General features: G+C 40.3%; 1 protein-coding gene across 2 annotated transcripts in view; it reads left to right on the top strand.

The window, feature by feature from the left end:
- The first annotated feature begins 52 nt into the window (after nucleotides 1-52).
- Sesn3 (sestrin 3) overlaps nucleotides 53-26183 on the top strand; it is a 65247-nt gene continuing 39116 nt past the window's right edge. The window contains exon 1 of one of the 2 annotated variants that reach the window (XM_028862049.1): nucleotides 53-376. In XM_028862049.1, coding sequence (XP_028717882.1) covers nucleotides 299-376 — 78 coding nt within the window. In that variant the 5' untranslated portion in view covers nucleotides 53-298. Of the gene's footprint in view, nucleotides 377-15596; nucleotides 15913-26183 lie in introns of those variants that run through there. The other variant, XM_037207760.1, reaches the window with a different exon arrangement.

Raw genomic sequence — 26183 nt, 5'->3', positions numbered from 1 at the left:
GCACGGTCTGATTGGCGGGAGGGGGCGGCTCCCAGCGCGGCAGCCCTGAAGGCGGCGAGCCGCGGGGGCGGGGTTGCACTGAGGCGCTGAGACGGCCGCGGCTGCTCGTCCTGGCTGGCGGGGCGGGGGTCTGGCGATGGGGGCGGGAGGAACAACGGGCCGGTGAGCGCCACGGCCGCCGTCCCCGCCGAGCTCGCGCGGGCAGCCGCTGCGCTGTAGTTGCCGCCCGACCCCCTGAGAAGAGGACGTTGGAGAGGCCCTCCGCTAGCAGCCGCGGTGACAACCCGGCGTCGGCGCGATGAACCGCGGTGGCAGCAGCGCGTCGGCCTCGGCCAACTACCTGCTCTGCACCAACTGCCGGAAAGTGCTGCGGAAGGTACGGCGCGCCCGCGTCCGGCGGCGAGGCGCTCCCCAGGGTCGGGGTCCGGCCGGAGCTCAAGGGGGGGCGAGACGCGAAGGGTCCCCCCGCGGGGTCCCCGCGCCCCGCCCTGGGCTGCCGCCCGGTCTGCCCCGAGGCTGAAGGGATGCTGGGATGCTGGGAGGGACCGGCTCGGCTGGGGATGGAGGCTGGCCTGAAATCACTGCAGCCTGTCTGGTCTGCAGGAGCCTGGCTCCCTCTCCGCCGAGGCTGACTCGGGGGGCTGTTTTCTTTGCCTGGGTCGCTTCTGCCAGGCCTACCGTGCCCCGGCACCCCCTCTTGACATTCTCTTGGTGGCTCCCGAAAGGCACCGTGAAGGCATCTTGAACTTTACGCCCATGGGAAACGCTGTTGGTTCTTCCAGTGCCTTGGGCTGGGGTTGGTGGAGGTGGAGGTGGAAGCTGAAGTGAACGTGGGTTCGCCCTCCGTATCATCCCCCACCGCGCTGTGGATCCAGAAAATCCGACCCAGGATCGGCTTATTGCTTTCCAGAGTGACTGATAGAAAGTTTACTCCAGTATTGTTTAGCTTACTTGGCTTAATCGCTCCGTGGGGGATGGGAATGCAGGGAGAGAAAGGATGACAAAATGTCCCTGTAGGCGCAGGAGAGTTTTTAACAGATCTGAACAGCTTCCTTGAATAATACAATCCGTTTCTACTCCGCAGTCTATTTTTACATTGCATGAAGTGAGATCATTAGGTTAGGTGCTTCTGTTTGTCCAGCACCAATGAATTAAAATTGCTGAGCTGTGCATATCTGAGAGAGCTATGATGAATACAGTGCCGTTTTTGTCAATTTCCCTATCTACAGTCACTTTAGGATTGTTCTTTATGTATTAAGAAAAACAAGCAAGCAAGCACATAAATAAGCAAGCTCAAATATTTGCGCTCTTTGTCCAAAAACTGTTTTTCTTCCTCTGTGGGTCAGGCCAAGTGCCAATCAAAGTTGTTTTTCAAGCCTCTTTTCCCTGCAGTGAAGCTGTTTTTTTTTTTTTTTTTTTCCTCCTTTCTCCTATTTTATTTGAGAGCGTCAGGAAAGCAAAGGGATTGCAGGTTTGAAGTTAATCAAACAATTAAATACGCCTTAAATTGTGTTTATTGGATATGTTTCTCTTAAAACTGATTTTTATTAAATGTGCATGTTGAGTATGTGCAGTTATTTTTTTCCCCATAAACTCCTGGATCAAATTACAGTTGATACTTGCTCAGCTCATTGTAGGGCAGCTTGTGAGAAATGTAATGGATCAGAAGCTCTGTTGAGCGCAGTTGAATGTTAACTCTTTCACTGCTGGACCAGATGGCACCTGAATTTAGCTTTTAAAAAACATTGTTTCTTAATGTTTAAACCGAAACTGTCTTTGTCAGGAAAAACAATACCAGTGAACCCTGTTTAATTCAATTTACTTTCAGTTAAAATGAAAGGAAATTATATTTTTTAACTGAATGTGGGGAAAGGTGCTATAATTGACTTGCTTAAGTGATATAATTCTGTTTCAATCAAAGCACATTAAAATTTTAATAAAATTCTTTAAAAAGTTAATAGCAATTTGTTTGGCTATAGGATATTTTTTTGAAAGAGCTTTGATTATGAATCCATAACACTAGCACTAAGGACATGTTTATAATTTTCTTCTAGTTATTAAGGCACTAGTATTCTGTTTACCTAGGCAGATCTCCTTCATTTGTAGCCATCACTGAAAGAAAGATAAGTATGTGCACACAGGGAACACACATGTTCCTGTTTTATAACTGTGGTGCCCACCTCTGCCAGTATCCAGCTTTCAGTAACTACAAGGTGTTTAGTTTGGACTCATGTAGTAGCATGAAATGAGTTTAGATGGGGAAAGAATTGTCTGTACCAGTTAAGGCATGACCTGGCAACGTTTGAAGCTTTTTAAGATTGCCATTCTTAAGTATTCTAGAAAGAAAATGCTCTATCATTCTAAAAATGCCACGTAAAGATTGACTTCTGATAAAGACATGTTTTTATTTTTGATAGAATATGACTATGTAAAGTTTATCTACAGCTCTCACAGCCTGATTCTTTACGTTGTCTTGTGTCCATTTAATAGTATACAGTAATAAACAAATGAGTGACAGCACTTTGGGTTTTGAGTGTCAATCGCAATGAAAGAGTCACCATCACATACATCCATGTCAGTAACCCTTTGCTATCAGAACTGACATTAATGGTGAGAGAAGGCCTTTACCTTTATATATGGCAGAAGGCTTTTTTACTGTCTGTGAGCAACCTAATGTATGCAATATGTATGATGGATTCTGAGGAAACTTCAAAAGGAACTGAATTAACCTTCAAAGAAAATAATTTGTTTTAACTCGGTGTCTAAACAGTGAATTGTATATTGTATGAGAATCTCATTCATTCTTGGAAGTGTCTTCACCATTTAGGTTGACCGTTTTGCAAAATAGAGAGAATTGTTGATGTATCTGATTTGGTAATTTGAGTCATAGAAGAGCAGAGGAGAAAGCAAGAGCATCAGATCTGCAGGTCTAAGTAGGCCTGCTCTGTCACCATTACACAGTTGAATGAACTTTTTCATAAGAGGAAAACCATTTACTTTTGGGAGCATAGAAAGACTGAAAGTGTAAAACATTTGACTTTAAGAAATTCCAGTGACAGCTGCAGGAATCTGATCTTTAATTTCAAACATGAAGTGGCAAAGAACATTAAGGAAGGTAGGTGACTGTCAGCCTGTTCACCTGCCACTTCAAAGTAAGGTGGCATACTTACATACTTTTGAGTGTTGAACTAGTAGATGAATAGACTTTTTTGATATAAATTAAAGGATCTAACATTTTAATTTCTTTCCTTTTTAACAAAACAGGCTCTCACTCTGTAGCCTGGGCTATCCTCAATGTAGTTCAGACTAGCCTTGAACTCTTGATTCTTCTGCTTTAAGTCCTCCAAGTGCTGAGATTACAAGTGTGCAACACCGTGCTGAGAAGTTTCCATTTTTAACGTGATTCTAAGTAGTTCTAGTGATACATCTTATTGTGGCTATAGTATTTTTTCACTTATGCAATTTGATACTCTTACAACTTCACGATGTTTTTATAAGCAAAGAGACTATCATCTAAAATGAAAAATGTTAGTTTGACCCATATGACCCTCACTTAATATAATCAAAATAGTCAGTATTAGAAATTTTATATAGTTTACCCAGAGGAATGGGTTTACTTACGTGATAGACAGGTAGCCATCTTATGCCTTTGGCTAGTGAGCTTTATTGGGTTTTATATTTTTGATTGTGAGGAGGTTTTCAGTTAATGTTATCTTAAATAACCCAAGTAGAGGTCAAGTAGTGGGTTTGTGATAGCAACCTTAGATGCAGTTCTCTTCAGACTGCTCTCTGTGGAGTCCTAAGATGCTTTAGGGTGTTAAAATGCTTGAGTTGGATTAAGTATTTAAGTATGTGTTCAGTTATTTCAATGCAATTAAAATATAGATACTTGAAAAATGTACCCATAATTTTAATGCATTTGAATCTGTCATAATTATCTTGTGACAAGATGGTGATGGTGATGATGATAATGGTGGTTATATATATTAGAACTTTTTATTATATTATTGATCAGGAAGATTGTCATTGTTTGTGAAGGCACTAGCCTTTGTAAAAAACAAATATCACATATTTGTTTCTGGGACCAAGAACTTAGTAATATGATAATTATTAATTTATAACAAAATACTTATTTAAATTGTTGCTTTGTACATTTAATGCTTCATAGTTCAAGTTCAGTGTAAGATTTCATTTGTGAAATGGTTTCTGTTGCTTCCCATAGTTTATAAGATGGTTACAGTTTGATCTTTGGCATTGGCCTTTCTCTTGGGGTTAAGTCAGCTAACTTCCTTGAAACCCAGTTTTTTCCTGTAGACTACACATGGTTTCTACCTGTCTCATGGTGGCTTGGTGGCTTAGAGAGAATGTATGTAAGCACCATGCAAACCCTCAAATGTCACTATACAGGAATGAAAAGCTCAGTCTGTGTATTTTCCTGTTTTTTAGGATTGTAGCCACTAATATACACTGAATAATTTGGTTTGTAGTCATTTTTCATAGGAATTTTAATGATTGCTAGTAAAAGAGCAGTCATGATGATATTTTTATTGAGAGTAACCCTTATGCATATTTTTGGTTTCACGTTTCTGGTTGTATCCTCCTCTCTTCACACACCCTCCTTTAAAGAGTAATGTGATCCATTGCTTTTGGATTTTCCAATAATTTAATTAAATGTCTTTGACAAGGAAAATTGGTATTTGGTTTGAAAAGACGATGTGTTAAAGCTGAATTGCCAAGCAAGGGCATCTAGTTATTCAGTTTAGGAGAAGAGTTCTAAGCAGTAGTCTCCAAATCTTACCATCTGATTTTTCTATTGAAGACAGTGACCTTGCTAGTTTATAGAGTGCCTTTGCATCATCTCTGGTTCTTTTCAACATTGAGGAGGTTTGGGTGGCAGAGTCTCTGCCATACAACTAAGAAGACCCCTTAAGGCAGGCTCTGTTGCTGTGATGAACTCTTTTCCTTGTTCCCTGCAGTGCTGAGGCTGCAAGGGAATAGCTCCATTCCACACTCAGCCTCCGTGGGATGCTCCAGCGATCCTAGAACTGGGATTAGGAAAGTTGGCCTTCTTGACTGGGTTGCAGAAGCTAAAGGGGAAAGAGCAGCAGTCAGTTACCCCTCTCAGCTCCTGAATGCTTGTAGGCCCATCACTCCTCACTCTGGACCCTGGACTCTGGGAGTATGTCTAGGACATACCAGACATATTCAAAAACTGTTTTTGAGGCTAGAACCTCAAAACAGTTCTTATTTTTCTTTGTTACTGTGTATAAAAGCAGTGTGGGCATAAATGTGATGATCCTTCAGTGTAAATCAAGAAAGTGTCACCACTCAACATGGGAGAAATGAACAGTTTCATTTAAGAATGCTGTTGAAGAAGCAGTAAGTTTTATGTTTTGAATTTTCACCCTGGAGGCTCCTTCCTCTCACATGTGTGAGGCAGTGAGGAGGTGCACGGTACCTCTGTGTAGCAAGCTGCCTGTCTCATGTGTAAACATGTGCAGTAGCTTTAGTAACGAGCTGAATCAGCCAGTTTTTCATCTAAACCACTTTACTCAGAAGAGCACTGATGGACAGACTTTGTTTCCTCAGATTTGAGTGCTTAAGTAAACACATACATTAAAACGAGCAAATTTTTGTGCAATTATATTTGTTTCCATTAAATTAGAAAGTTTCTTGTATCTGTTTTGTTTTTGAGACAGGCTCATTATATAGCTCTGGCTGTCCTAGAATTCAGTATGTAGACCTGTCTGGCTTGGAACCCACAGAGATCTACCTGCCTGTGCTTCGCTAGTCCTGGGTTAATTAAAGGCATGCACCACCATAGTAGGTACAAGCTTCTCACTTTTTGAAGTCTCTCCTCTTCAGGTGAAGGATTACATTAATGGATGTGATTTTTTGATAACACATATGTGCACCAACATTTGGAAGATACACAGAACCCAGCGAACCAGTTTGTGAAAGCTGCTACACCATGTCCCACCCAATACTTTTCGGCCAAGAACCAAATCATTACATCACAATGGGTATAAACTTTGGGCTTTGCTATTTTGATTGCTTTAACATTGACAATGAATATTGTCAATTGTTTCTTTGAATTTTCAGTATTGTATTATTCATTTTTGAGGTGTTTATCAAGATCACATAGAGATAAAATATCTATTCAAAATGCAAGATGGACAGGTGGATTTTAATATAATACAAAATGTTAAATTCATGTATATGGTTTCAGAAGGGATATTTATAAGATTTGATGTGATGTCAAAGAAAAGTATTCATAATTGTCTCCTTTTTTCCAACCACATATCTGATTTTCTTTAAACATTCTTCAGTCAAAACATTACAGCCAATGAATGCAGAAAACCCAGCTGTCTTATGATAAACAGACATTGAAGAGGTTTGCAAAAATGTAAATGTGAATCTCACTGTTTTGTTATGGAAAATAAAGTTCCATAAAGATGTGTGATTTATGTTAACATGGAGTAGACTTTTATTTTAGGCGAATTAAACATTTAAACTTTCCCTGGCTTTAATATCTATTACAGTAACTATTGACAGTTATAACTTCTCTGGCAATAGTTTTTGAGTGTGAAGGGCATCCATGAGTGGGACATCTGAAAACTGTTATGCTGAAGTTATGGACAGTAGAGTATGGTCCACGTAGAAGGAATTCAATGGAGAAAATAAAAAGAAAGCCATGATAGTACAGCCAGAAGATATGGATAAGGCCACCCAGTCATCTCTGTTGTGTGGGGATGCTTATAGACACTGCCTGGCACCTTTTTGTTGATGCTCTAGAAGCTTCTCTCTTAGCATGGTAAGACTTTGATTAACTGATTCTCGTGGCATCCCTTTATGTGGTAGAAATTAGGTGACAGGGCAAATTTTGGTTCTGAAGGACTATTCTCTCTGCTATGTGAAGCAACTGAAGAAAGGTCTGGTCCAGGGCTGTGTCCATTACACTCTAATTGACTAGTGTTTTCAGAAAAGGAAAGGAAGACCCTGAGTTGCAGGGCTAGCTTGTAGGGCTTGGAAGCAGAGGCCTGTGGAAGCAGGAGAGAAACAAGGGAGAATCAGACCAGAGAAGTGTCAACCCAAGGCTTTGATAGTTAGCATTATATGACAAAGGAAAGCAAGACCACTGGTGTGGGTGGGAAATAGCACAACTCTGCAGTCGGGGCTGCTGGCTGCTTACTTCACAGGAAAGTTTTGTGTGTGTGTGTGTGTGTGTGTGTGTGTGTGTGTGTGTGTGAGGGAAAGGATGTAGATGCAGTGTAAGAGTGCATGGAAGCTCAGTAGCCATCACTAGTAGGATAGTAGCCTATCCTGTGGTCTCCAGAGTACAGGATAGGGATCTATTTCCTCTCTGTGATTAACTAAGACCTGAAAGTGGCTAGCAGCATCTGGCCTATCTTAGATATCATTGTGATAGGTGTGAGAAAGAAAGTATGATTTGCTATTTAATCTTCCCACCCTTTTCCTTCTGCTATTGCCTGGACGCCAGGACTGTCCAACTACGGCATCAATTGTCCTTCACATGCTTCATTAGCACTAACAAGTGACATGGATTTTTGTCTTACCAGATGGTCTCATATTTGGGATCTGGTTCATGAAGGTCGTCGTCCCCCCCCCCCCCCCCCCCCCGTCTTTTAGATGATGATACTTCTATTTAAACACATAGGTATTGACAGTGCATTCATATTGGATGCAGTACAGTAGAGCAGATACAATACAATCACACCATTTCCAAAATATATCCAGTGTGTGTATGATCTTTCCAGCTTGGTTCTACTGTTGTTATAAGAAACATTTTCAGAAATACAGTAACAAAGATGATTTGAAAAATAAAGTGTACTGGTTATTTCACTGTTTTGCTATTTTATTGTTATTGTGACCTCGGGACTGTTTCAACTATTCTACTAGTCTTTGGACAGTATTGTCATAAAGAGTAAGAATGTCTACTGAGAAAGTGTGCCAACACCAGCCTTAGAAGCTTAGAAGTATAAAATCGCTGTTGCTTTGGTGTGAACTCGAGTTATATCTCTTAGAATTTGCCAGTGTTTTGCAAGGAATGACTGTTTTAGACTAGTAGTTAAGGGCATATCTTCAATTTCCAAAATGCTTTGTGGGTATCTCTGAAAGTTCCCATTCAGTAAAGGGTTCTGCTTGACCTTTCCTTTCTCCTCCTCCAAGCCCTTTCCTTTACAAGGCTCCCACGCCAGCTGCAGGCACCTTGGTCATCAAGCACTCCTGTAGTAACCATGAAACAGAATGTTTTGTAGGCTCTGACTACCCCATAACTAGCCTTTACCTCTAAGATCCACCCAAGGATGACTCATCCATTGCTCTGTAAGCCAGGATATTGGTTGTCACCAAGGAGAAGACATAGATATTACAGATAAGAAGATTGCAGGATATTTCATCCTTATTTGGAAGTCAGTGGTGGGTTGAAAACTCACACATTCTACCACTGAAACTTCTGATAAGTGGTGACAGATACTTAAGGAGTAAAGTTCATATGTGAACAAGCATGACCAAGCATTTAAAGATGCCTAGCTTAGAACTGGGTTATTCTGATATCAGTATAAGATGCAAATCAACTAATGCACCTGAATGTCTTATTTCATTCTTGCCTTTCCCTGTACAACAGCTAAAGCAGGACAGTTGAAGAAATGCATTTCATCATTGTAATTACAGATGTGTATCCAATATTTAGAAAGCTCCCAACAGGGGTAACTAGATCATTATAATTATCTGAAACTGTGACACATTTCAGGTATATTTTATAATATCAATAACAAGGCAGCTTTCAGTATATGCTCCCTGAGTTGCCAGCTCCCACTAGGTGTTGAGGTCTGTGTATGTTCACATTTGTCATAGTAAACCCATGAAGAATCTCTGAATCTCAATCTCTCTCTCTCTCTCTCTCTCTCTCTCTCTCTCTCTCTCTCTCTCTCTGTGTGTGTGTGTGTGTGTGTGTTTATATGTACATGTATGTGTGTTTCACTCATTTGTGTATGTGTGTTTATATGTGCATGTATGTGTTTTGCTCATCTGTGCATGTGCGTAGAGGACATACATTGACATTGAATATCTTCTCAATTGCTCTCCACCTTATTTTTTGAAACCAGGCCTCTCACTGACCCAGAAGTTCACCAATGCAGTGAGAGAAGAAGCTGGACAGCAAGGCCCCCACCCGGGCCCTCCTTTCTCTCCTCCCTCTCCAGAACTGGCCGTACAGGCCGGTGTCTCCTTGGCCGGCTTTCTGCATGGGCGCTGGAGACAGACTCAGAACCTTATGCTCACACAGCAAGCACTTTCCCCACTGAACCCAGCTCTCACTCTGTAACAGTGGGAAAATGGACTCAGAGCCTTAGGAACTGGCTGTGTGTCACAGTACCAACAAGCAAACAGCATTTGAAACAAGTTTGAGATCCCAAGTGTAGCACAGTATACAGATAGAAACATTGCATGACTGTATATCCCAGTTTTCTTGATGTGAACAACTCATCAAGTCTTATAAAGTAAAATGGACTGTATCTGATAGGAACTAGAGCCTAAGAGATTATTACCAGGTGTGATCTCAAATTTAGATGTTTTCTTTTTTCATTCTTAATGATTTTAAATGAGGTTATTAACAATCTGGGTCATACTCTGTTGATATGATTAATCACAAGATTGATTCAGACAGATCTAGGTTGTTGTTTTTTTCTTGTAGTGACAGTTGAACCCAGGGTTGTGCACATGGGAGATGGTGGAAGTGCTTATTGCAGTTTTCACCTGTTAGTTTTTGCTTTTATCTTTTCAAACCTCCAATTATGTGGCCAGTTTTTCCTGATCTCAGAATGTCTTTTTCAAACTGCCCAGCACACTTGACCCCTCTTCCTGCCAACCAGCCAGTCATGAAAATCTCACTGTATCACCAAGGACTGCTGCTGTATCTTTGAAAAAAAGCTTTGTCTAGAAATATTTCAGTATTGTGTTTCTTGAATAGGACCCCCAAGAAATATCCTCGCTTTTTGGTAAATTCCTTTGCAGTGCTTTATGAAGGTAAGAAGTGACATGAGTGCTCACTTCTACATTCAGGTCAGCATTCACATTGAGCATTAGTTAAAGGTGGTGTCCCCTGCTTGCTGACCCCCTCTACTCCAGCTCCTTGCATCTGCTGCTGTGCTGTATCCTCAGCACTGTTCTATCCTTTAACTGCGTTTGTTTGGAGAGAGGGATTCCTGGCAGGTGCAGGTCTGCTGTTGTAGATCAGAACTCCCAAATAATGATACAGAGCTTATTATTAATTATGAAAGCTCAACTTTAGCTTAGGCTTGTCCCACTAGCATTTATAACTTAAATTGACCCATTTATTTTAATCTACGTTCTGTCACGTGGCTTGTTACCTCATCTCTCCGTACTGCTCATGCTGCTTCCTCCTCAGCTGGCTGGTGACTCCTCCTTAATCTTCCCAGAATTCTCTCTCTGCCCTAAAGTCCTGCCTACACTGCCTGCCTAGCTATTGGCTGTTCAGCTTTTTATTACACCAACCACAGCAATACATTTTCACAAAGTGTACAAATACCCCACAACAAAGAGTTCCCACAGAAACACCTAAGATGCCTCTGTGTGGTAGCTTGCTATGGATACTGTAAGTCTGCAGAGGTGCTCACTGATGAGCCTGCAAACCTGGCCACTAGGTATTGTTTCCAGAAGAAAGGAAGTCCTGAGATGGAAGTGACAGCTTCTTTACAAACCGTCTTTCCTAACGCACATTTTAGAAGGGTACTGATTTGGGTGTACACATAAGGAAAATTATTTAACTTCTCATCAAAACTTTCCTGTGTATTACTTGACATTGGTGAATTCTCAGTTGTGTTGTAGCCTATGTATTTATAGTGTGAGTTTGTTGTTTAAATACATTATGTTTGGTATATATTATATTTAAATACATCATGTTAGTACTATATAATAGCGTCGATATTAAATGTAGCTATAAGATATAGGTTCTGAAATATTATCTAGTCTAAGTTGTTGATATTTGGAAATTATTTTGGCTTAGCCAGGGTATGAATCAGTAGCAGATTACATGTCTAGCATGTTTGAGGCTCTGGATTTAAACCCCAATAATACATAAAAGAAATTACTGTAAAATATTGATTTCATTTGACTATGCTAGAAACCTATTTAGTAGTTGGCACTCTTTAAAATGGGGGAAATATATGTTTAGGTAAATAGAAACACTTTCTTTGTAAAACTGTAGATTTTTTAAAAACAGTATGTTTCTGTGTCAAATACTATTTCTTTTAAATGGTCCTCACATTCTCAGACAAGAAATATTGTCTTTTAATATCTATAAACCATTCAATACTATGTATCTTCCATTAATTTATTTATTCCTTCATACATTAAATCCTTCTACCTGCTAGGTACCAAAAGAACAGAAAACGAGAAGGCCATCATTTTTACCTAAGCAGTGATTTTGCAGTGTACCTTTGGGTCTTGCAAAAACCCTTCAGGCTTATGGTTATATCCCTCATTTTATAGTACAAAAGAAGGTTTGCATACTTTTTGTAATGACCTGGGTAATACTTTGGGCTTCAGTTCATACTCACAAACATAGTACTTTAGCCACAATAAAATAGTGTGGAGTGTATGTCTTTTTCTGATCTTGGCTTGGTTCTCTGCCTACCTTCCTTAACCAACATTGACAAAAGCACCCATGAAGTGTGTCATGGAAGAAAAATGCCTCCATCCCCCAGAGCTGACAAGGAAAGCATCTGATGCAGGCTGCATGAGTGCTGGCCTGGGGGACGTAGTGAGGGGGAATATTCACTAGAAGGTAATCCTTCTAAGGAGTGTTCCAAATACTTGTGATGAGGGTGAGTTTTTAGAATTACTAAGCATTTGATCAGTGACTATAATATGGTACTGTTTATCTGGGTCACAGATGTAGGAGCATCCAGATGTGATGGTAGAAATCTACTGACACTCAGCGGTGGCACAGCCATTCAGTGTTTACAGTTCAAGCCTATTTAGTCAGAATTCTCACTGAATGCAGAGATGACAACCCTGCACTTAGGTCTGGAGGAAGCACTTTGACAAGCTCTTGCCATGATGCCCACATAGAACTTGAGTACACACAACCCATATGTTAACATGGGTGATCGTGCTTAGTCTGTTTACTCTTGTGAAATATTCACTAACCAATATATTGGTTTAAAAAAAAAAACAACTTGATGATACATAAGCAGCCATATGAAATGGAAAATATTTTACTCCTTGCTGGCTTTTAAATTTATGTATTTGTACCTTGCTTCCTTTACTGATTATTCACTAATGTCTAGGTGGTTCTGTTTTACTCTCCTCGCTCACTGCTGTCTTTATGGGAGGTATTGCGGAATATGTTGTACTCCCAGAGCAGAGGCCTGGGGCCCACTTCCCTCTCTTCTTCCTCATAGTCATCTAATGCACTTGACTGTTCAGGGATAATTAACTTTGGCAAGAACTATAAAAACCTGAAAACAAAGGTATGCTGTGCAGTCTATTGGAGATCAATCAATTCAAGATGAAGGAGTTTTAAGATAAAGATGGAAGTCTATGAAAAACCTGGATTAGGCTCACAAGAGGCAGATGCTTGCCTTTTTCTGGAATATGAATAATGCATAATTGGCTTTCAGTTATTTCTTAGAGAAATTTATATACAGGTAGTAAGTTCCTCTTCAGTCCCTAGCAGTAGGACCTGCTTCTTGAAGTCAGTGAATCCATAGGATGCATGTTCTTCAGCACCACTCAAGGTTTGGTTTCTGTACGGCTGTTACAGCACTTCACTGGCCACTAATGACAAGTTGTAGGAAGTAACTTAGGTCTCAGCAAAAGCAAATACCTTCTCTAATTTACTATGATTGACTGCCCCCCCACCCCCACCTCACGGAAACCATGTTTTTCTTTTTAAAAGTTCATTTTGGAAAGATTGAAGTATTAACATGAGGGGATTCTAAAATGACCCTAGATATAGAAGCATATGGACAATAATCGAGACCAGTGTGTGAGTGTTCTGCCTGCATGCATATATGTGCACCACGTGTGGGCAGTGCCTGCTGGAGGAGTCCAGAAGTGGGAGTCAGATCTTCTGGAACTGGAGTTGTGAACCACCATGTCAGTGCTTGGAATCAATCCTGGTTCCTCTACAAGAGCAGCAAGTGCTCTTACCTGCTGAGTCCAAAGACTGGCATTTAAACTCTCACAACAAAAGTAATTTTTCCCTCAAAGAGAACTAGGACACATTTCCTAAAGAAAGACCAAGGATTGATGTATTTGTTTCATTGTTTTGACTCCTTAGAGAGGATTGTTTATATATGCTATAGGTATGTTTTCATTTATAGTCATTTACTTGCCTTGTGTAAGTATCAGATGGTGACTTTAGGAAGTCTATAAATGAAGAACAGCCCCAGGATACACAGCTTTATCTTACACGCATGTGCACACACACATACATATACACACACATGCTCATGCACACATGCATGCACATGTCACTAAGTGGAACCTACCTCTTTCAAAGCACAGATTGATTCAGTCAATCACAGTTTTATCTACAGTGGCAGTCACAACTGATTTTATTCTGTTTGGTTGATTCTAATTTTGTGGTAATGGGTGTTTTCCTTGTGTTGTCTCTAGTGCTAAACTTGAGGCTGTTGTTAATCTTAGGAAAGAGGAAGCTCATTACATGGTTCCCTATCACACCTCCAGATGCTCAGGTGTTGGCTGCTAGAGAAGCAATTGCAGTTACTTAATTCAAAACTGTGGGGAGGGATGCTTTTCTATTGACCATTTTTCTGTCTTCTGTGAGGAAAGGACTAATAGAATGCCTTAAATAGAACTGTCTCCATGGCAATGGACAGTCAGCTTTTGACTTGGAGTCTCATAAAAAGGGAAATTTAAAAACATATTTTCATGGTCTGAAATAGCAGTATGGCATCAGGAAAGCATGAGAGTGCTTCCCGTCAGCCGCTGCACCCTTGACTCCACCAGAATAAGGTGCCTTTCTTTGAGTAGCGCTTGATCTGGGCATTTTTAGTCTGGACAACTCCTCCTCTTAGTTAAGGGGTGACAGTAAACTCGAGAATCTCTTATAAACTTAGAACTGGGGCCAGGGCCTGAGAAAAAGGTGTTATTTATCTCTGGTTGTATTCTTGCAAAGTAATAAAATACTGACCAACTGATGGGTTATTCTTGATTATGTTTAAGCAGAATTATCTCTGAAATAGTGGAAGTAATGACAATATTTAAAGTTTAATAAAAATGTATTTTTCTGGTCCCTACAATGTGTGGTCTTCAGATCACTTATCTTTTTAAAAGACAACTGCCAACCTGGACCTCTGGGTTCTGCTTCTGCCCACACCCATAGGAGAGACAGAGCCTTTGACTAGTACTGGGCCAGTCAGGGCGCACCCACAACAGAGTCCAGGATGGGAAAGGTTAGCTTCTTCAAGTATGTGATGTTTGCATTTTCTAGAAGACAGACACAGAGGAAGGAATGTCCACACTGGCAAGGTTAATTGGAGATGCTGAGATGGAAGACTATTTTAGCAATACTTATTCTTCTTGTTTTAGAGTTTGTTTTTATTACTAAGCATGAATTGGTAAACATGTTTAAAGCTGTCACTGCACATGTGAGGCACACACTCTACATCTGACCTCTATTCCCAACATCCCCCACTGGGGTTATAACTGATTAGGTTATTTGCTTATTACTATTAACAGTGGTCACAGAACAGATACAACTGCAGCCACTCAAAGATATTACTATGTGGAACAGAAGAGTGGTTAATATGGAATTCTTGTAAACTTCCTACATGTCTTTCTGAGGAAAAGCATAGTCCTCTAGAGTGAGGGAAATTACTATTTCTTGTCAGAAATGGTCTTGACTGACATTTGAATGTATCATTTTGACATCACAGTTTCTTGAGGGAGCATTACAATTTTCTTCACAGCTTATCTCATTTATTTTCTATAAGTACTTTATGAAGTTGAGATGCCATCCCCACTTTATGAAAGAATGTTTTCCTACTGGTCCAGTGTTACGCTGGTATGTGCACTGGTATGGTACTGTGGTAACATAAAACTTTCCCTCTCTAGGAAAATGTTGATTAAGGGAACAATTTCATTTTAAAGTTATTATTTATAATAAAAATACAACTATCTTGTTTTCTAAATTAGAAAAAAGCACATCTTTTCTAGGGAAAATTCTTGTCAGCTTTTGTGCAGAAGGGTTTCATTGCCATATAGCCTTCGGAATCGATATTTCATGATTTGTCCAACAGAGAAAGAACTATTAATTCAGAGCTGATGGAACTGAGCTGATCTCTTGTTCCCTACAACATTCTTGTGTAATGCCTGCATGTCTTTCCCTAGGAAATCAACTAGCATTCAAATATAAGAGGTCCTCGAATGTACCAGGCTCTGCTGACTCCCCATGGGAGACCTTGCCTTGGAGGAGGTGGGAATGGGGGGTGAGTTGGAGGGGAAGACTGGGGGTTGGGAGGAGGGAGAACAGGGGAATCTGTGGTTGGTATGGAAAATGAAAAGAAAATCTCTTAATAAAAAACAAACAAACAAAAAACAAATATAAGAGGTCCTTATTTACATGTGCATTTTGAAGTCCAGATGTATTGGTATGTTAATTCTTTGAAAACATTTGCCAACTAAATTCTGCTTATTAAATATATGTGCCTGTCCAAACTGTAACTTAAAATGATTTTCCTCGCATTATGGGTGAGTGATAAGTATGCCTTGGTAATTTGACTTCTGCTGTCATTCACAGGATAAAGCTACCATTGGAGTGGTCAATAAGTCCTGTATTGATTGATCTGGAAATGTACTTTGTCATGTGGAACTCAACTCCAAGGTCTTGTTGCCACTTAGGTAACTGCTGAAAAGTCTTAAAGCTGTTCCCACAGCTTTAAGGAAAATGATATTTTGGGGTGTACCTGGGAACTCAAATGCTTTGCCTTAGAAAGTAGAATTAGTCCAAAGAGCCAACAGGAACTGCTCGGGAGACCCTGCAGCTTTGTTCTTTGCCTATTTGGATACTTCTTTGGGGGAATAAACCCCATGGCTAGAGAATGTGGGAGCAGTCCCTGTGAGGGAAAAGCAGGATATTGAGACAGCAGTATTCCAGGGGCCAGCCATTAGCTTGTGAAATCCTGACCCATCAGCCCACCCATGTGCTGTGACAGTGATAAATGAGCTTGGCACATTGGGGATCACATAGTGACCTTTTATCAGAGAAAATTGTGGTTTGGGGAGATGTCATTCTTAGGCAGGATCAGCTGTACTTGAAAGGTCTGTCGGGATCCTGGGAACTCCCTAACAAACTTAATGAAAAGTTCAAACACAGTACTGAGCTGGGGAGCTGGCTCCATTGGAAAAGTACTCTCTGTGTGAGCAAGAAGACCTGAGTTTGAGCTCCCCAACCAGGTAAAAAGCCAAGCATGGTGGCCCATACTGTAATCCCAGCACTGAGGATGCATAGACGGGAGGACCTCTCAGGCTCAATACACAGCCAGCTGGGCTATCTGTTGAGCTTCAATCCAATCAGAGATTCCATCTAAACAGAGGAGATGGGATGGAGAGATGGCCCAGGGGATAAGAACACTTGTTGCTCTTGCAGAAGAACTAGGTTTGATTCATAGCTCCTGTATGGCATATCACAGCCACCTGTAACTCTAGTACCAGGGGATCTAATGCTTTCTTTGACCTCTGTGGGCACCAGGCACATACATGTGCACATGCATACTTGCAAGCAAACATTCATACACATAAAGATGTAGCATGAATCTTAAAAGTTCTTATTAATAAAATCAAACCCGAGGCCAGTTATTGGGGTCAATGCTGGTAGATCAGAGAGACAGAACAAGCCACAGCTACCTCACCTCACCGGATCCTCAGCTGGTCTTGTCTCCTCAGACTGGAGGCCTGTGAGTCCTCATCCAGAATGGGTCTCAGCTGAATTGCTGCTCAAAAGCCTGAATGCTTAACCAGCCAAATGCTTCTAGTTTCTGGTCTCCATGCCCTATATATCTTTCTGCTTTCTACCACCACTCCCTGGGATTAAAAGCTCGCTTTCTGGGATTAAAGGCCTGAGTCACCATGCTTGGCTGTATCCTTGAACACATGGATTTCTGCCTCTGGAATGCTAGGATAAAAGGCGTGTGCTACCACTGCCTATTCTTTATGTTTAATATTGTGGCTGCTCTGTCTCTGACCCCAGAAAAGTTTATTAGCATGCACAATATTTGGGGGAATACAATACCACATTTCCTCTCTTTTTGTCTAAAATTTAAAAAAGCTTATAACTAATACAAGAAAAATTACATCCAGTAAGTATATACAATATACACAGTCAAGATTACATTAACGATGTCTAGTCCATTAACATTTGACAGATTCAGATAAAAACTCCATTATATATATTAACAATGTCCAGTCCAGTAACATCTGATAAACTCAGACCAAAACATTTTCATTACTTATCTTATATATAAATCTTCAAGAGGGATAGCTCCTGAGGAATGACACCCAAAGTTTACCTTTAGCCCCACGTGCTCACACACATCCCACACAAACCTACAGTATATCCAGATCAGGTAATGCTTAAGGCTGAAGCTAAAATTTCATACTATGTTTTTAATGGAAATATCTAAGGACAACATATCCATACATTGTTTTGTGAGGACTTTTTAAATTATTCATAATAATAGATCATAAAGATTATTAAAAAGAATGCTCATTTACATAACTTTATTATCTCTTGATTGATAAAGAAAATAAAAATACAGAAAGGAAAATAATTAAGCTCTATAACATTAAACTATATCTATTTAAATGGTTTTAATTTTCTTAGAGTATGGTATGTTTTGTGTTGTGTTGTGTGTGTGTGTGTGTGTGTGTGTGTGTGTGTGTGTGTAGAATGTTAGAACAATGCTTAGAATGGCTACTGTCCAGAAATGGTTACTCATATTGTGATGTCTTGACTGTCAACTTGGATGGCCTAGAAGATTAGAGTAGCACACTTTTGGTTATGTCTTTATAGGCATGGCCAGAGACAGATCTTGAAAGCTATGGGCTAATGAATGGATTGACCCTCTGTGTATTAATAAGATGGCATTATTTGGAGTTGGTAAAAAGGTATAAGGTTGGGCCTGGTTGGAGGAAGTAAATCACTAGGAGCATTTCTTTGGGCTAAATCTTGTCTTGCTTGGCCCCTTCCTGTATTCCCTTTGATCTGCCTTCTGTCACTGTGATATAAAAGCTCCAATACATGTTCTCTACCATGAAGGACTGAACCATCAGAGCCGTGAGCCAAAGAGAGTTTGTTCTCCTTTAAGCTGTTGTCTTGATTCGTGTTCCTGTTCCTGAGATAAAATACCCTGACAAAAACAGCTAGGGGAGAAAGGGTTTAATTTAGCTCACAGTTCCAGGTTACAACCTATCACTGTGAGCAAGTCAAGATAGGAACCCAGAAAGGCAAGGTGGAGTCGACATATGCAAATCAATCAATGTAACAGACCATTATGAATAGACTTAAGGACAGAAACCACATAACCATCTTAGTTAGGGTTTTTGTTGCTGAAATGGCATGACTAAAAGCAAAATGAGGAGAAAAGGGTTTATTTAGCTTATGCTTCAACATCATAGCCCATCACTGAAGGAAGTCAGGACAGGAACTTGGAGGCCAAGCTGATGCAGAGGTCATAGAGGGGAGCTGCTTACTGACTTGCTCCCCCTGGCTTGCTCAGCCTGCTTTCTTATAGAACCCAGGACCACCTGCCAAGGGATGACTCCACACACAATGGCCTGGACCCTCCCCCACTAGTTAAGAAAATGCCTGACAGGTTTGTCTACAGCTCAATCTTTTGGAGGTATTTTCTCTATTGAGGCTCTCTCCTGTCAGATGACTCCAGCCTGTGTCAAGTTGACATAAAATTAGCCAGCACAGTCATCTAGATTGATGCTGAAAAGGCATTGAACAAAATTCAGCATGCCTTAATTGGAAAAGTCCTGGAGACTTTTAGGAATAGATGGAACATACTTCCAAATAATAAAGGCTACATACCAACAGTGTAGTAAATGGAGTCAGACTGTATGGCAGGCCAAATATCCCTTCCTTGTTGCTCTTTTTACAGGTTTTTCATGTCACTTGTGTTTTTAAATTGTTTTAAAGTTTTATTTTACAAAAAGAAATTAATACTTCATTTGGAAATTTAAGGCTTTGATATAAAAGCAAGAAATAGCCATTGCTCTTAAGTTTCTTAGTATTTGGTTTTTATGTGAATGTTAAAGTAATTTGGGGTGGTTTGTTTGGGGAAGTTTTTTATTTGTTAATTTGTTTTTTCAAGTGGCTGAAGGAGTTTTAACAAATGTATATTGCAGGAAAGGAAATGAACTGTATTGGTAGTGTTCATTTCAGTCAGTGGTTGTCAAAATGTATCCTGTGGACCTCACACACAAATCAGAACACAGCATGTGAAACCTTTTCAAGGATCAAACCCAGTGAGTCTACTCCCTTCTGTGCATGCTCATCAACCCCAAACATCTAGTCTGGGTTCCACATCCTGGAACCTGGTCTAGTCTGGCTACTCCTGCCTGTGTAGCCCCCAACTTGTCAGGACATGCCCCACCCACCTCCAATCTACAGGTCCCTCAGGCACCATATTTGAACTTCTCTGCCCAGCCAGGTCCTGCACATCTTGCACCAGTCTGACTGGGCAAATCTACCTCATCCTCCCTTCCAAACCTGTACCTCCCCACATCTCCAGATCTCCAAACCCCAAGCCTCGGCTGGGACACACATCTTCCATGATAGCCCCACCCCCTATGTTCATCTGACTCCATTCCACCCAAGCCATATCTAACCCTTAGCCTGAACCCAGCTCACAACATCCTGGATTCTGCTGCATCAGCCTATTCTGTCCATATCAGACACAGAACTAACAAAAGAAGTCCAGATGTCCAGATCTCATCACAAAAATACAAATAACATGGACGATCAAGGCAGTATCTGTCCTCCAAAATCTGCCAGATTACAGAAGTGTTCACCAGTGAGAATGACATGGATTAACTCCAGAACACAGAATATAAAAGAACAATCGTGAGTTTCATCAAAGGATTCAAAGAAAAGTTTGGAGAAGGCACAAAGAAACAAAGCAGTGAATTATAGAGAAGGAACATATAGAGAGTAAATTTCTGAGTGATGCCCAAGAAAATATAAACATAAGGCTGATGGAAATGACAAAGACAATCCAGGAGTTGAAAACAGAATTCAGTAAAGAGATAGAAACATTAAAGATTCAAGCGGAAATTAAAATGGAATTGAAAACCCAGTAAACCAACGAGAAAACTCAAGAAAAAAAGCCTTACAAATAGAATGAATCAAGCAAAAGGTAGACTATGAGGACTCGAAGATAAAGAGGAGGCTCTAGAGGAGTAAGCAAAGAAGATGAACAATTTGAAGACAACAGGAAATGAACACGTGGGAAATGTGGGGCACAATGACAAGACCAAACCTTCCAATTATAGGGATGTATGTGGGAGGAGAACCCCAGGATAAGGGCATAGACACATCTTCAACAAGGTCATAGAATAGAATAGAATGCATCAGCCCCACCATAACTACTGTATTTTTCACCACTCGGTGCTCACATGAAAAGATGCCAGTTTATTCAAGAAAGTCCTTGATGAAACAGAAAAATGCTATGTTCAGTCAAGTCTTCACTGTTGAATGATTATGACTTAATAATCTGTGCTTCAAAATGGAGAAAATGCATAGAGCATTGTCCAGCAAAAGTAGTCCTGTGATGGAGTGTGAGCCACATCTGTAAACTGCTGGGCACCATAATTGTGAGCATTCAGACGTGGGTATTTTGGCATACAGCTTCACAAAAATGAACAAAGTCAGACTCTCACTTAAAGGAAAACAGCTAGCAGGATTTCCTGCTGGCGACAAGGCCGTGAGAAGAAAAGCATTTTGGAAAATGTGTATCTTGCCATGAGCTTGACTACCTCAACACTTAAAGACTCACCAGAGGACTGGAGAGATGGCTCAGAGGTTAAGAGCACTGGCTGCTCTTCCAGAGATCATGAGTTCAATTCCCATCAACCACATGATGGCTCACAACCATCTATAATTAGATCTGGTGTGTAGGCAGAACACTGTATACATAATAAATAAATCTTTAAAAAAAAATGCTGGGCGGTGGTGGCACATGCCTTTAAAAAAAAGACTTACCAGAAGTGATATTATGCTAACAAACTTTATTTTTAATACTGTATTAAATGTATCATCTGCAACTTGCAGAGCTCAGTGAACCAATATTTTATAAATGATGAGAGATTAGTATTATGAAATCAAGCATGAGTAAAACAAGTCATTCAAACTATCTGGTGAACCAATGGATTTTAATGTACTTGCATAAGAAATCTGAAATAGTATCAGATTTTACATAGTAACATGTTTCTCTAAAAGCTCTGTCATGAAACTTGAGAGTTTGATAAAAGAATGCCTAACATATTTAGAGGACCACTAAGATATTCTGGTCTGGAGAGATAGCTCAGGTAGTACAGTACTGAGTTCAGTTCCCAGAACCCACTGCAAAACCTGGGCATGATGGGCATGATGCACTAGTAATCTCAGCACTGGGAGGAGAGGAGGCAGGATCACCCAAAACAAGGTGAACCACACCTGGGAATGGCATCCAAGGTTGACCATTGGCCTCCACACACACATGAACACACACATGAGCATAAACACACACATATTCATGCACACCCTCACACATGTAAATAAATTAAAAATGTAAGACTGTTCTGCTTCCCAGTCACATAGTTCTGAGCCCAGATTCTCTTTGTGATTTTCAGTCACCATGACCTATACAAGTGAAATACTGGAGTGTATGTGAGACTCCAGCTGCGTTTAATTCAGTCAGATATTTGCACAAATATAAGACAAACTCCTTAATTTTATCTAAATTATAGTTTACAAACAATCACTTTTGTTGATATGTGTAGATGAACAGTCTTATTAAGTAAGAAACACAGAGCCAATTGCAGAGTTAAAAGCCCAAGAGGTCAGAGCAATAGCTAAGAACTAAAACTTAAAACCACCTTTCTTACCCTTAGCTGCCACTGCTGTTTTTCCCCTCAGCAAGAGGCCTACTGTCCTTTTTATTGACTTTCTGTTCTGCCTTCTCATTGGTTGTAAACCCAACCACATGGCCTCCTTGTCACTGCCTGTCTATACAGACCTCCAGGTCTTCTTTGGTTGGTATTGAGATTAAAGGTGTGTGTCTCCATGCTGGCTGTATCCTTCCTTGAATACGCAGAGATCCGCCTAGCTCTGCCTCCCAAGTGCTGGGATTAAAGGCGTGCCCACCACCACCCAGCTTCTGCTATGGCTTGCTATTAGCTCTGACCCCCAGGCAACTTTATTTATTAACATACAAATAAAATCACATTTCAGTACAAATAAAATAGGATTTGCTGAAAGAGGCAGGAGGATCCCGAGTTTGAGGCCAACCTAGGAGAAGCTTTGGCCAGGACCAAGCCACAAATGGTGGTGGGACCATGCAGGCAGTGGCTACTGCTCTGAGTTGCTGGCTTCTTCTCATTCTGTTGGTGACTACAGTGATACTGCTACCTGGGACGAAGGGTTTACTGCTGCTGGTTCAGAGAAGAATTGCCAGGACCACCATGTTACAAGAAAGCATCAGCAAAGGTCAGTTAGGAAAAGTTTGGCAAGACAAATGGTGGGGAGAAATTGCTGTGAAGATATTCTCTTCTAGGGAAGAACAATCATGGTTCTGAGAGATAGGCATTAATCAGACTGTGATTGTGCCAAACCACAGAGGAGGCACACACACACACACAAAATTCTTTAGGAAACCATGATCACGCCTAACAGTAACTTTGAAATCTTCAAAAAGATGACAGGAGCCCACAATGACGATTCCACATGGACTATGATAAAACCATTAAGCTGATTAACACCACCAAAAGATCGACTTTGGACTAAAAACTACTCAGGACAAGTTTGAGATGGCTAGCTGAGATGATCCAGCCTGACAGACGACTTGAACAAGGACTTGAAACAAACCCTGCACTTTCTCATTATGCAGAGACTGGACAAATGATACAAGACTTTACAATTAACCCAAAAATTTCTTTTCAGGATTCCCTAAAGATGTCTTCACCCCCAGAAAGCAGGAAGTAATTTCAAGAAAATTATGCCCATATTCCCAAGAGGTGGGGTGGGTATTTTTTGGTTGTTTAATGAGTTATGGATATTGTCATTGTTTATGATGGTTGGTTACAAGTTGTTAATTGTTAATGGTCAGGAAAAAAGCTGAACAAGGAGATTAGATTCAGAGGTTTTGTTTTAGAAAAAGGAAAAAGAGAATATAGATATAAGGTAGATCTACTCTGAGAAGAAAGATAAAGGAATAATAGGATAAATGGGTAGATCATTGAATCTACACTAAAAAGAAAAAGGGGAAGATATAAAAAGGACAAAAGGTAGATTATTGAACTTTTTTTTTTTTTTTTTTGGTTTTTCGAGACAGGGTTTCTCTGTGTAGCTTTGCGCCTTTCCTGGAGCTCACTTGGTAGCCCAGGCTGGCCTTGAACTCACAGAGATCCACCTGGCTCTGCCTTCTGAGTGCTGGGATTAAAGGCGTGCGCCACCACCGCCCGGCAAATTATTGAACTTTTATGAAAAGAAAAAAGAGAATATGAATATGATAAGATAAAAAGGTCAACTTTTGAATCTACTTTTAAAAAAGAACTACTTGTTTTAAATAGGATAAGTAGTGAAAATTTTTGTCTGAGTTTATCATATGTTACTGGACTGGACATTGTTATATACCAATGAAGTTTTTATCTGAATCTGTCAAATGTTAATGGACTAGACATCGTTAATGTAATTCTTGACTGTATATATTGTATATACTTATTGGATCGTTTTTCTTGTATTATAAGCTTTTTTTAATTTTAGACAAAAAAGGGGGGGAAATGTGGTGGTATTGTGTTCCCCAAAATATAGAGGATAGGCAGTGGTAGCACACACCTTTAATCCTAACATTCCAGGGGAAGAAATCCCTCTGGATCTCTGTGAGTTCAAGGCCACATTGGAAACAGCCAGGCTTGGTGACACATGCCTTTAATCCCAAGAAGTGAGCCTTTAATCCCAGGAAGTGATAGCAGATAGCAGAAAGGTATATAAGGTGTGAAGACCAGGAACTAGAAGCATTTGGCTGGTTAAGCTTTTAGGCTTTTGAACAATAGTTCAGCTGAAAGCCATTCTGGATGAGGACTCAGAGGTTTCCAGTCTGAGGAAACAGGATCAGCTGAGGAACTGGCGAGGTGAGGTAGCTGTGGCTTGTTCTGCTTCTCTGATCTTCCAGCATTCACCCCAATACCTGGCTCACGTTTGACTTTATTTATGACTCTTTAAGATTCATGCAACAGATATGTAATGGGTCTCTTCTTATTTTCACTGTTCCTTTTGGTGGGTGAGGGTTGCTGGAGCTTGAATCCAGAGCCTGGCAGATATTAACCACATCCTCTCCCACAGAGCTATGCCATTAGCCTCTATTCTTATTTTTCAGTGAATTAATAAATTAAGTGTTTTTTAAGTTTTTTTATTTAGTTTCTAATATAGTTATTGATATGATAACTAAGCAAAAAGGTTTGAGATCCGTATTTTTAAGAAAATATAGAGGTGCCGATATTTAAAAGGTTATGGGCAGTTTTTGAAAGGTGCTTATTTCAGTGTGTGTGTGTGTGTGTGTGTGTGTGTGTGTCTGTGTGTGTGTGTGTCTGTGTGCGCATGCGCGCGCCACAGTGCATGTGTGGAGGTCAGAGGACAGCTCACAGAAGTCAGTTCTCCTGTGATCATGTGTTATCTGGGCTCAAACTTGAACTCAGGTTGTCAGGTTTGACAGCAAGCACCTTCTGCTAAGCCATCTACCTGGGTCTAGTTATGAGTTTGATTCAGGTTACAATCCGTTGTAATTTTACTCACATATGTTAAGGCATAATCTCGTAGTCCACAATCAGGGGTGAAATCCATGGGTACTTACTATATAGGACAGTGTTCTGTTCCAGACGAAAATTAAGAAATGTTTCCTTCAAACTAAGAGTAGAAATTTCTGGTTTTAATGTTTTTCTTAAAATCAAAGTTTAACAGGATTTGATGTAAAGTCAAACATTTTATCTAGTGCAGTTGTGTTCCCAGGACTCTGTGAAAATGACTTTTTCAGTTTAAGTGATGATGAGTCCTTGCTGCTCCTGACCACTCCTCTGTGTATAAAGAATGACTGGGTTTCATTAACTAAATGCTTACACATTTTGTGAATCTGTGGGAGATCAAATGTGCTTAGTTTAGAGCCCCGATTTCTTTAAGCTGAGTAAATGGTCTGTGTTGTTAATAAATAAATAAATAAATAAATAAACCTGAAAATTGTCCTGTTTCCACTGGAGTAACGAAAGCTCTTTCCCTTTGTCTTGGCAAGCTGCTAAATAGACGCTTGACACAGAACTTCATCTCCCTGGTACCAAGCCTGCTGCCTTTGTTCGTGTGCTTCTCCAGAAGGACTAGCTAGCTCCCGAGCATTGACTGAGTACTGAAATTCTCTGTAGCAATAATCATGGAAATTTTAATTTCTAGAACTCCCAATTTTAAGTCCTCTGAATCTAATTGGGGTGTGATTTTAATAGGGAAAGCTTTCTACAGTTTAAAGTAAGGTTTTGTTGTTGTGCAGTCCAGAAGCCTAAATGTTTTTGTAGAAATGCAGGCCTTCCTAATACTTCTGTGGAACTGGACCTTATAATTAGTGGTAGGAAAGTACATTGTATGTTAGTGGAGAAACATTGAGTTAGGTGGCTGTTAATGTGCTTGTATTATCTCAGGTACAAAGACTTATAGTTCTCTCCTTATTTTCTTGAACTTTAGCCAAAAATTTTAATAGCATATTCAACAAGTATCTTTGTGCCCTTCATCTCTGAATACTTAAAGGCTTAAAAGGAGGTTTTTCTACTCAAATTGGTGTCACAGCATATAAACTATTTATTACTGGTCTCTAAGAACTTAGGGCAATTTATGGCAAATTGCAGATCCTGCTTGTTTTAATGGAATAAAA

Source organism: Peromyscus leucopus, chromosome 7, assembly GCF_004664715.2.
Source record: "Peromyscus leucopus breed LL Stock chromosome 7, UCI_PerLeu_2.1, whole genome shotgun sequence".
Classification (NCBI taxonomy): domain Eukaryota; kingdom Metazoa; phylum Chordata; class Mammalia; order Rodentia; family Cricetidae; genus Peromyscus; species Peromyscus leucopus.
The sequence above is the reverse complement of the archived record's forward strand: the minus strand, read 5'-3'. Positions and strand labels throughout refer to the sequence as shown.